At 40.7% G+C, this 11,633-nt stretch overlaps 1 protein-coding gene across 1 annotated transcript; it reads left to right on the top strand.

The window, feature by feature from the left end:
* Nucleotides 1–4,263: 4,263 nt before the first annotated feature.
* LOC128021938 (pyrroline-5-carboxylate reductase 1, mitochondrial-like) lies at nt 4,264–10,906 on the top strand. Its single transcript, XM_052609038.1, has 8 exons — nt 4,264–4,414; nt 4,855–4,937; nt 5,194–5,264; nt 5,351–5,530; nt 5,722–5,943; nt 6,550–6,642; nt 6,777–6,940; nt 8,033–10,906. Exons 2-8 carry the CDS (start codon nt 4,871–4,873, stop codon nt 8,190–8,192), a joined length of 957 nt encoding a protein of 318 aa, XP_052464998.1. The 5' UTR covers nt 4,264–4,414; nt 4,855–4,870; the 3' UTR covers nt 8,193–10,906.
* The last annotated feature ends 727 nt before the right edge of the window (nt 10,907–11,633 follow it).

Here is an 11,633-nt window from a genome sequence, read left to right as displayed (position 1 = left end):
GATTAAACTATTTTAAATGTGTCACGTGAAGGTGTTGCTGTTTCAGAGGCTTCAGATTGTCGCTGATTTCAGGTTTTATTTTTTTTTGTAGGGAACTTTGATTATAAAGTTATTCAGACCCGATCCTCACCGTCATCTCTGAGTGTGACACAGTCTTCCTGTTTCCCATCATCCTCTGGGTCACTCAAGGCCAGTGACATCAGCATCATCCGTTTGTCTCAGACATCAACAGTCTGGCAGGAGTGTGTGTGAGTGTGTCTGTAACAGAGAGAGAGAGTGTGTGTGTGTGTGTGTGTGTGTGTGTGTGTGTGTGTCTGTAACAGAGAGAGTGAGTGTGTGTGTGTGTGTGTGTGTGTGTGTGTGTCTGTAACAGAGAGAGTGAGTGTGTGTGTGTGTGTGTGTGTGTGTCTGTAACAGAGAGAGTGAGTGTGTGTGTGTGTGTGTGTGTGAGTGAGTGAGTCTGTAACAGAGAGAGTGACAGAGTGTGTGTGTGTGTGTGTGTGTGTGTGTGTGTGTGTGTGTGTGTGTTCCTCAGGGCGTCTCGTTCATCTTCAGATTCAGTGGAGCCAAACGCCGCTGGGGTTTCCTTCTCCGTATCATGACTAGCGTGTAGATCACGTTATGGTCTCTGCCTGCATCTTCACAGCAGGAAACATCACCGTCTGAGTGAGATCAGCAGTGACAGCTGTCAATCATCAGCTAGAGACGCGTGTGGCTGCAGGGAGCTGCGCTTTACTGCGTAAAGAACCTTCCTGTCAGGAGAGATCAGTGTGTGATGTGCAGAGATGAGGCCAGCCGTCCCTGATCCTTCACTCGCCGTGATTTCACTGAAATAACCGCTGTTTAACTATAATATCTGCAGTAAAACCGTAGTCATCGCGATCAATCAGAAATAGTTATTGCTCTTAAACTCCGCCCCTGCAAACTCACGCTCCTATAGGCCACATACACTTTTGAGAGCCACGCCCACATCACAACATCCAATCAACGACTGATGCACAGAACCCCTCCCTACATCTTTATTTTTCACTTATCCATTTCATTTAGATATTCTTCACAATACAGAAGAAATTCTGCCAGGACGAGCTATAAAAAAATCTGAATTGTGTTATGAATACAAAAAAAAAAAACTCAAAATTTTGAGAAAATATGTCAGGACTGCAAAATATAAACTCTGAATTATTTTTTAAAAGGCACAATTCTGAGAAAAAAAACGTCAAAACTGCAAAATATAACCTCGCAATTATATTTAAAAAAATCTAAATTCTGAGGGAAAAAAAAATACCGCAAGATATTTAGCATTTTGCAGATTTGTTTTTGTTGTTGTTGTCTCATGGAATTCAAATAAAAAAAGTAGAAAGACTTTTCTTCTTAGAAATGTGAACTCTTTCAGAATAAAAATATCTCACAACTCTGAGAACATATATAATTTTTTTTCCTCATTAGTCTGAATTGTAAGACAAAACATCGCAATTACCTTTTTAATTTATTCATTCAGTGTCAAAAAAAAAAAAAAAAAAAAAAAAAAATGGCGCCGTCGCTCTTCCGTAAAAGATCCGGTAGAAAGCATGTGATCTTGGACGCAGCCGAACTCATTTTGGTAATTTATTGTGATGATCCTCTCATGCATATTTTGGACATGCCAGTCAAGTTGAATGAATCAGTATTAATTAAAAAGTCATTAAGCGCTCATCTTTTAATGAATTAGAGGCGTTGTTGATCCAAACCTGAACGCGGGCTGCTTTTTAATAACAGACATGTGCGGTCGGGTTCATTTGTATTCGTGGCGTGTTCGCTGTTACTACAGACATCAAAGAGTCTCTCGTAAGAGTCCCTGAATGTCAAGAGCTTCGTGGATCTATCGCCTGACGCCTCTTTTGTGTGAAGCGTTTAATCCGGCAGCCACCAGTTATTCCAGTGCTCCCGGTACGAGCGGAATACAGAAGCTCCGGGAACACTATGTGTGTGGGCTTCCGTAACGGGAGACGGTTAGGATGATTCCAAGGGCCCTGAAACCCCTGGTGTGATCGCCTCTCTCTCTCTCTCTCTCTCTCTCTCTCTCTCTCTCTCTCTCTCTCTCTCTCTCTCTCTCTCTCTCTCTCTCTCTCTTTCCACACCAAATGAGCCCCTTAAGAAAAACCGTCAATCTGTGGATTTGGCATCCGTCTCCGTCTAATCACAGTGACAGAAATCGTCGTCCACGCTTCGCCTGGATTCCTTTTCAGACAGAACTGATTCATGTATTTGGGTATTTTTAATAAATCTGAGGGGATTTGAGGGAGAAAGCCAATGAGTGTCGGTACGCTCCGGCGGGCACGGAGAGGCATATTGTGTCCACGCCGCGGGACTTTAATTAACTTATTAAAAGAGGCAGAAGGGCGAAGTTTGGCGCGCTCGAACTCTCTGTCAGGAAGCGCGAAGGTTTCCCGCGCTCGCCCTGAGGTGGACACCGGACATGGTCTCGCGCTGCTCTCAGATGAGTGAGACAGCAGCTGTCTGTATATTTAGCACAAAGGCATGAACACTATTCAGACACATTCTCTCTCAGCTGCTCACTAACACACACAAGCACATGACGATTGAAACATGCTTCGATATCAGCTAACCTTACCAAAAACATACCATCGAGTGGCCAGGTGAACACTCCTGTTAAGTTAGAAAAATCTAATTAAATTCAATTTATGCATTTAGCATGTGCTTTTATCCATAGCAACTTACAGTGTATTTAGGCTATCAGTTTTTACCTATCATGTTTTCCCGGGGAATCGAACCCACAACCTTGGCTTCATAACACAATGCTTTACCAATTGAGCTACAGGAACACTACATATGTAATATATAAAATATAATATGAATATATATATATATAGAATATATATATAAATACTTTATTCTGAGACTTTGACACAATTAAGTTTAAAAACACCTGCAGCCAGTTGCAACAAACCCTTTATAAACTCAATATTTAACCCTTGTGATGATCAATCTGTCTTCTGTCTCTGATTGATAGTTTTAGAGGTTTTTATCCAATAAAAGCTCTTTTAGTGTAATTGTACGTACTCAGCTTATTATGTTTCTTAATGTTTTGTCCAAATTTTAAATAAAATAGATTTTTTCCTGATTATTATTTTATATGTCAGGCTTTACAGGGTAGAGATGTGAGCTTCAACCATTACTGAGACTTTTGTATGTAAATGGTGAAAAAAAAAAAAAAAGCTGAAATCTTTTGATATATAATTCATGAGAAAGAGAGAATTTCAAGCATGCTCTCCTGACTTTTGGATAAACATACTTGAGGTTCTTTGATAATCCATCTTGAGCTGATGGTGGATCGGATCCGCATGGAGTGTCTGTGTATGCGTGACCTGTGACCTTTGACCTCTGGGGTTCACAGACACTGATTGGACTCTGATTTTCACGTGGAACCGGAGTGACAAAAAATCCTAAAGGAATGGAAATGGAATTTCAATTATAATTTTATACCAATCCTAATAGAATCATGTTTTGTTCCTTAAATAAGATCCTGCTGGATACAGTGTAACAATAAACTTCAGTGTTACTTATGTTTTTATGAACATTTTGGATTAGCTTTTTTTTCTTTTTCTTTTTTTTATTATGAGTAATTGTCATTTTTTATTAGTGTTTTTTTATTTCCATGTAGGTTAAATTTATCTTTATTTATTTTAGGTTTAAAATTAGTTATAGGTTTTTATTTTAGATTTACCTTGAGTTTTAATTTCAGCAAGTATTCTATTAGTTTAATTTAATATCTAATATTTATATTTGATTCTGTTTCAGGTTTTCATTTTAAGTAAACAATAATAACCCTGGTTCCAGTAAGATCAAATGTATTCTTATTTTAAGTTGCAATTTTCGAAGATGTTCAGAAAAAAAGAAAAAGTAATGTAATAATTTTTTAAAAAGGATATACTAATTAAATAAATAACGGTGTTGTTTTTTGTTCAAATGATGCAAAACAATTGATTTCATGCAGTGCATTTAGAATGCATGATCACTTAAAATAACATTTATTATTAATGTATTATTAAATTTATCACCTATTATTACTATGTCTATTATTGTTTTAAATGAAGATGTTACACACACACACACACACACACACACACACACACACACACACACACACACACACACACACACACAACTGACCCACATTTTGTTCTTTTTTCTTCTGGAACTGATGCAATAAGACCGCTTTGTTGTAAACCCCGCCTTCGCTGCATTCGCTGCGCTGATTGGTTTGATGCGACAGCATCTCGTCTCTCATTGGTCCGTCTGTGCGTCAGTCAGAACGCTTCACATGGAAGGAAGGAAGCCACGTTGACATCAATCAGTGTTTTCATCGCTTGATAAACTAGAACACATCTTCCGTTCCCCGTGAGTCTCGGCGGAGGTGAGGAAATGTTTCCTAAGATGATGAAATATTTAGACAATCATGACAATGATGTATCAGCCTGCAGCATAAGTAATCATTATTCATATGCACTGATTATACTAACAATAACAATCTATCCAGAGTGTGTTTTAGTGTGTACTGTATACTAACAATATTACTGAAGCTGAGGTACAATGAAACTAAATACATTATGTAAAATGATTTGATGTTGCAGTATAACACATAATATAACGGTAATCTCTGCTACAATGTAACAAATAAGTGCAATTGATGTTACATTATTATTGCAATTTCTTATTTTCCTCCAGCTTATAACATGATGCTATCAGAGCCAAGATTATGGTTTTGATTCCCAATCAATGCATGAAGTGAATAATCATGTTTTCAGTGCCATGTAATGTGAGTATCTTCAGCTGAAACGCTGTGGTGTTTGTCAGGTGTGTGGTCATCAGGATGAGTGTGGGCTTCATCGGAGCGGGTCAGCTGGCACACGCCCTGGTCAAGGGCTTCACAGCCGCGGGTGAGACACGGGTCAACATGACCCTCCACTAACACTAGCTAGTGAACTTTAGTCTCTCGACTGATCAGGGACACTGTTTACATACACGACCGGTCAAAAGATCTGCCTTTATCTGATCGAAAATACTGTAAAAATGGTAAATTATTATTGGGATTTAAACAGCTGTTTTCTGTGTGAATATGAGTTAAAGTGTAATTTATTTCTGTGATGCTCCGCTGTATTTTCAGCATCATTATCCTGGTTGATCTGTTTTCAGGTGTGATCGCTGCCAACAGAATCACAGCGAGTTCACCGGACACAGATCTGCAGACAGTCTCCGGCCTAAGGGTGTGTGTGTGTGTGTGTGTGTGTGTGTGTGTGTGTGTTTAAGTCGTCTGATGTTTATGCCACAACATGTTCTTCTCTCTTCTCAGAAAATGGGCGTCAATTTCACTACGAGCAACAAAGAGGCGGCGCACAAGAGTGACGTTCTGTTCCTGGCCGTCAAGCCACACATCATCCCGTTCGTTCTGGACGAGATCGGTCCCGATATCGAGGACCGTCATCTGATCGTGTCCTGCGCCGCTGGAGTCACCATCAGCTCCATCGAGAAGGTGCTCCGATGACTCGTTTAGTTCCCTAAAAAGAATAGTTTACATGGAAATGGATGCTCTGCAGTGAATGGGTGCCGTCAGAATGAGAGTCTGATAAAAACATCACAATAATCCACAGCACTCCAGTCCATCAGTGAACATCTGGAGAAGACAAAACCAGCATTAAGATGTGTGTGTGTGTGTGTGTGCAGAAGCTGCTCCAGTACCGCGCGGCTCCTAAAGTGATGCGGTGTATGACGAACACGCCGGTGGTGGTGCGCGAGGGGGCCACGGTTTACGCCACAGGAAGTCACGCCGAGGTGGAGGACGGGAGGCTCCTGGAGCAGCTGATGGCCAGCGTGGGCTTCTGCACCGAGGTGGAGGAGGATCTGATCGACGCCGTGACGGGTCTCAGCGGCAGCGGACCTGCTTACGTGAGCTCAGCTTCACACACACCGAAGGAAGAGATGCAGTACTGCGCTGATCGCTGTATAATGTGATCGGAGGAGGCTTTCTTCTGCTCATCAAGACTGCATTTATTTGATCAAAAATACTTTAAAAATAGTGAAATATTATTCTAATGTAAATCATCTGTTTTCAGTGTGAATCTGTGTTAAAGTGTAATTTATTTCTGTGATGCTCCGCTGTATTTTCAGCATCATTCCTCCAGTCTTCAGTGTCACATGATCTTCAGAAATCATGAAAACACAGTTTTACCTAAACCTTTTGAATGTTTATAAATCACAGTTTCCACAGAAATATTGAGCAGCACAACTGTGTTCAACACTGATAATAATCAGAAATGTTTCTTGAGCAGTAAATCATCATATTATTCTGATTTCTGAAGATCATGTGACACTGAAGACTGGAGGAATGATGCTGAAAATACAGCGGAGCATCACAGACATAAAAATCCTAAAAGTCTTTTATTTATATTTTAATATGACGGCAGCTCTGCTCCTGACATGGTGTTAAAAATACATAAATAAACAATAAGTGTGTGTGTGGAGATGATGTAACACACTTCATGCATTCGTCAGGCGTTCACGGCTCTAGATGCTCTGGCTGACGGGGGGGTGAAGATGGGGTTGCCACGGCGACTGGCGGTCAGACTGGGAGCACAGGCTTTACTGGTACGAGTCCAGCTCTCATCATCACACACACATTCTGCATTTCGGAAAGAACCTTCTGGTGTTTTTGTGCATTGTGAGACTCCTCCATCACCAGTGCAGCACATGTCTGTAGCGCGGTGTTTATTCTGTGGTAGGGAGCAGCTAAGATGCTTCTGGACTCGGAGCAGCACCCGGGACAGCTGAAGGACAACGTCTGCTCACCAGGGGGCGCTACCATCCACGCCCTGCACTTCCTGGAGAGCGGAGGCTTCCGGAGTCTCCTCATCAACGCTGTGGAGGCGTCCTGCATCAGGACCAGGTGACCATCGGCTCATTACACACGTGTGCCAAACGCTGGTGGCCTTCTGCATCATGCACATTTCTCTTTAATGAGTTTTGAGGAATTATTGAGTAAAATAATAAGTATTCAATTAATTCCACGCTGTTTGCTGTCAGGATTAAATTGCTAATATTTTGCCTTTCGTGGAACAACAGCTTTTAAATGTTTTATTTTTCCGCTTTCATTTTTATGGATTAAGTTTGATTAAATTAATGGTTAGAAATTTTAGTAATCAAAAGCATGTCTAATAAATTAAAATTATGAAATATATACAATTTATGATATTTTAGGGCCACTTGAGAATCCCAATAAAATCAGTTTTATAATTTTTTTCCCAAATTCTTGATTTTAAAAAAATAAATTCTGGAATCCATTTTAATGGTTAAAAAAAAGCTTTCAAATAAATTGTATTTTATAAAACGTTAATTTTACATTTTTTACCTTAATATGTCCCAGTTTTGTTTTTTCAAACATATTGTTTTAAAATTTCTTATATAACAAATACTTATTTAAAATGGTGGTAATAAAGTTAGTCCATAAATCTTAACAGATTTAATGAATCTACACTGCAAATAAAAAATCATCAATTCCATTTTTTTTTTTTTTTTACAAACAATCTGCTGCACAATAGTTTGATGTTAAAATTAAAACATGGATGAAAAATTGTGTGAAAGAAATTTTTGTTATATATTATTATTACTTTGAGAAGTGCAATAGTGATATATTTGTGTCTCAAGTTATTTAGTCAGATAAAGAATTTATGGTCAGATACACACAAATTCAACTGAAATGTTTGTGAAGTGAACCTAAAGTGTGCATGTTGGTGCTTTAGAATAATAACATATACTCTTGATTTAACAAAATGTACTTTTTAGTGTTAAACAAGATGTAAAGACACCCAAAGGGAGCATTATTTGCTCATTTCTCCTGAGTGTATTCTCTGGCGTTATATTGGCCTTCTGTAAGCTGCTTTCCAGCTCATTTCAGCTTCTCAGACCACACATTTGTAGTTTAGTTAGAGTAGTCTGTCTCATGTCTGTTGTTAGTCGCTCACTCCTGTGTTTCTCTCAGAGAGCTGCAGTTTCTGGCCGATCAGGAGAAGATCTCGCCCGCCGCCATCAAGAAGACGACGCTGGATAAAGTTCTGCAGCAGCCGGGCGTCTCGTCCACATCAGTCGCCACCAAGAGCAGAGTCAACCTGTTCCACCACAGGAACGGCATCAAGAAGTGAACACACACACACACGCACACAGAGGACAATACAAGAACTGTGCTGCCTGTCCACACACACATTCATTGGTACAGTATTACACCAGGAAACTTGAGTGTTATTAACACCAACTTGTTTAATCTTTAAAGTCCTTGAAAATTCAAAATGAATAATGTCAGTGGTTTCCAGATGGGTTTCTATTTCCATGGACACTTTGTTCGAGGATGAAACTTTTAGTCACATGACCGGCTCGAAGACCTGGGGGGCAAAACATCCATAGAACTGCAGCACCAGACTATCAGTCTGCCATCTGTTTCACAGAGACAAATATTTAGATCGCCTCTCAAAACCTGCAGTGTATAAATGTTTGAAGCAGTAAACAGTGCAACAAATGTTGTAAAAACACTTACAGTGCCTTGATATATTTAAAACAATAATATTAAAAGATCAAATTCAGTAATCACTATATTAATGATGCATAATTAACATATGTAAATTTCAATGTGAAACCATTTAACCTGAAACTTTGCACAGTCTAATTAAAATGCTGGTTTCATATGCTTGCCTGTACAAAATGTACATCATCAATAATGTGTTTATTTAATTTCACCTTTTAATATCTGCGTATTACTACATTACTACTTAATGCAATCTGCATAAAGATAACTGGCGGTCTGTGGAGCAAAGCTTTGTTTTGCCCTCCAGGTGGGTGTTCCTATCAGTGTGTGACATCACGTGAAAACTAGTAATTCCCTGGCAACAACTCAAAACACCCTGTAGCAGCGCCCTGGTAACCCTTTAACAACACCCTGGCTACAGCTCAAAACACCCTGTAGCAACTCCCTGGTAACCCTTTAACAACACCCTGGCTACAGCTCAAAACACCCTGTAGCAACGCCCTGGTAACCCTTTAACAACACCCTGGCTACAGCTCAAAACACCCTGTAGCAACTCCCTGGTAACCCTTTAACAACACCCTGGCAACAGCTCAAAACACCCTGTAGCAACGCCCTGGTAACCCTTTAACAACACCCTGGCAACAGCCCAAAACACCCTGTAGCAACGCCCTGGTAACCCTTTAACAACACCCTGGCAACAGCCCAAAACACCCTGTAGCAACGCCCTGGTAACCCTTTAACAACACCCTGGCAACAGCCCAAAACACCCTGTAGCAACGCCCTGGTAACCCTATAACAACACCCTGGCAACAGCTCAAAACACCCTGTAGCAACGCCCTGGTAACCCTTTAACAACACCCTGGCAACAGCCCAAAACACCCTGTAGCAACGCCCTGGTAACCCTTTAACAACACCCTGGCAACAGCTCAAAACACCCCGTAGCAACGCCCTGGTCACCCTATAACAACACCCTGGCAACAGCTCAAAACACCCCATAGCAACGCCCTGGTCACCCTATAACAACACCCTGGCAACAGCTCAAAACACCCCGTAGCAACGCCCTGGTCACCCTATAACAACACCCTGGCAACAGCTCAAAACACCCCATAGCAACACCCTGGCAACAGCTCAAAACACCCCGTAGCAACGCCCTGGCAACAGCTCAAAACACCCCGTAGCAACGCCCTGGTCACCCTATAACAACACCCTGGCAACAGCTCAAAACACCCCATAGCAACACCCTGGCAACAGCTCAAACCACCCCGTAGCAACGCCCTGGTAACCCTATAACAACACCCTGGCAACCGCTCAAAACACCCCGTAGCAACGCCCTGGTCACCCTATAACAACACCCTGGCAACAGCTCAAAACACCCCATAGCAACACCCTGGCAACAGCTCAAACCACCCCGTAGCAACGCCCTGGTAACCCTATAACAACACCCTGGCAACCGCTCAAAACACCCTGTAGCAACGCCCTGGTAACCCTATAACAACACCCTGGCAACAGCTCAAAACACCCCGTAGCAACGCCCTGGTCACCCTATAACAACACCCTGGCAACAGCTCAAAACACCCCATAGCAACACCCTGGCAACAGCTCAAACCACCCCGTAGCAACGCCCTGGTAACCCTATAACAACACCCTGGCAACCGCTCAAAACACCATGTAGCAACGCCCTGGTCACCCTATAACAACAGGATATCTGAACTTCTCTGGGCTGTTGCAGGAAGTGACATCACAGAAAATCAATTTGTATTTTGTTCTTTAAGTTTGACCTCGTCTCTTGATCTCTTTTAAATACTGTAGCTGTAAGTTCTTTCTGAAACATTTCATCTGGATGTTTTGCAGACCTGGACACCCTATATATCTGTTGCTTGTTCTCTTTAAAATGCTGGAGAAAATAATGAATGTCAAATAGCCAAAGTGTTTTGTAAGCCGATTATCAGGCATGAAACATCTTTCTGTTTGTCTGTTCTATTGCAGAAATGTGAAAACTGCATAAATGGTGCTGAAAGTTAAGATAGAAAAGCTGTGTTTTAGCTTACGCTTGTGGTTTTATTTCCTCTGGTTTTATTGATAAACTATTTCTGATGAGCGAGAACATTGTTGCATTTGTTCCGACGTGTAATCAAAGTGGGAGCAAATTATAAATAATGTTTCTTTAAGCAAATTAACTGAAGGTTTTTCTCTGAAAGCCATTACTCAACTATGCAGGAGAACAAACAGCGTCACACCATCCTTCAGGTGCTGAACGCTGAAACCACCAGCATTGTGCAAGTTTTCTCAGAAGTTGCTTCTTCTTTGTGCATTACAGTAAACCATTTCTCCACATGATTGCGAAAGGATTTCATTTATTGAACATTTCAGATTTTAGTGAGCCTGAATCATCAGTAGTAGTAGTTCTGATAGTGATTTGCTTGATCAGATGCACCATATTCACCTGCTGAAACATCGTTTTAATCATACAATAGAATTAATTATGTTGCATGGAAGTGATCTTACTGATATAGATATCGTCGTAATCGTTGTATCGTGCATGCTGCATATCACTGATATTAACTATATGTCTCATGTAAACATCTGAGCATTACTATTGTTCCAGTCACCAAAGACAGATTCACAAATAACCTGCCTGATCTATCTCAACTGGTATGTGTACCATTAAATACACACGAATTAGACGAAATGATTGACAACATGAGCACTATTTTCTCTAATACATTAGAAGCTGTTGCCCCCATCAAATTGAAAAAGGGTAGAGAAAAACGTACTGTGCCCTTTTATAACAGTAATACTCACTCTCTCAAGAAAGAAACTCGTAGTGTTGAACGCAAATGGAGAAAAACTAACAGTATGTCCAGGAAAAACAGTATGTCCAGCTATAGACAGGCTCTAAAAACTGCTAGAGCATATACACAAACTCATAGAAAATAACCAAAACAATCCAATGTTTTTATTTAGCACAGTGGCTAGATTAATGAATAACCAGATGCCACCTGATTCAAATATTCCACCAACGTTAAATAGTAATGACTTATCACTGTATCTAAACCAACAACAT

Source organism: Carassius gibelio, chromosome A11 (genome assembly GCF_023724105.1).
Source record: "Carassius gibelio isolate Cgi1373 ecotype wild population from Czech Republic chromosome A11, carGib1.2-hapl.c, whole genome shotgun sequence".
NCBI classification, from domain to species: domain Eukaryota; kingdom Metazoa; phylum Chordata; class Actinopteri; order Cypriniformes; family Cyprinidae; genus Carassius; species Carassius gibelio.
The sequence above is the reverse complement of the archived record's forward strand: the minus strand, read 5'-3'. Positions and strand labels throughout refer to the sequence as shown.

Bases quoted from the DNA above. Each gene is read 5' to 3' on its own strand.
- LOC128021938 (XM_052609038.1), top strand. From the start codon at position 4,871: ATGAGTGTGGGCTTCATCGGAGCGGGTCAGCTGGCACACGCCCTGGTC. The intron at 4,938-5,193 runs GTGAGACACGGG...ATCTGTTTTCAG, and splicing joins CAAGGGCTTCACAGCCGCGG to GTGTGATCGCTGCCAACAGA. The intron at 6,941-8,032 runs GTGACCATCGGC...TGTTTCTCTCAG, and splicing joins GCGTCCTGCATCAGGACCAG to AGAGCTGCAGTTTCTGGCCG.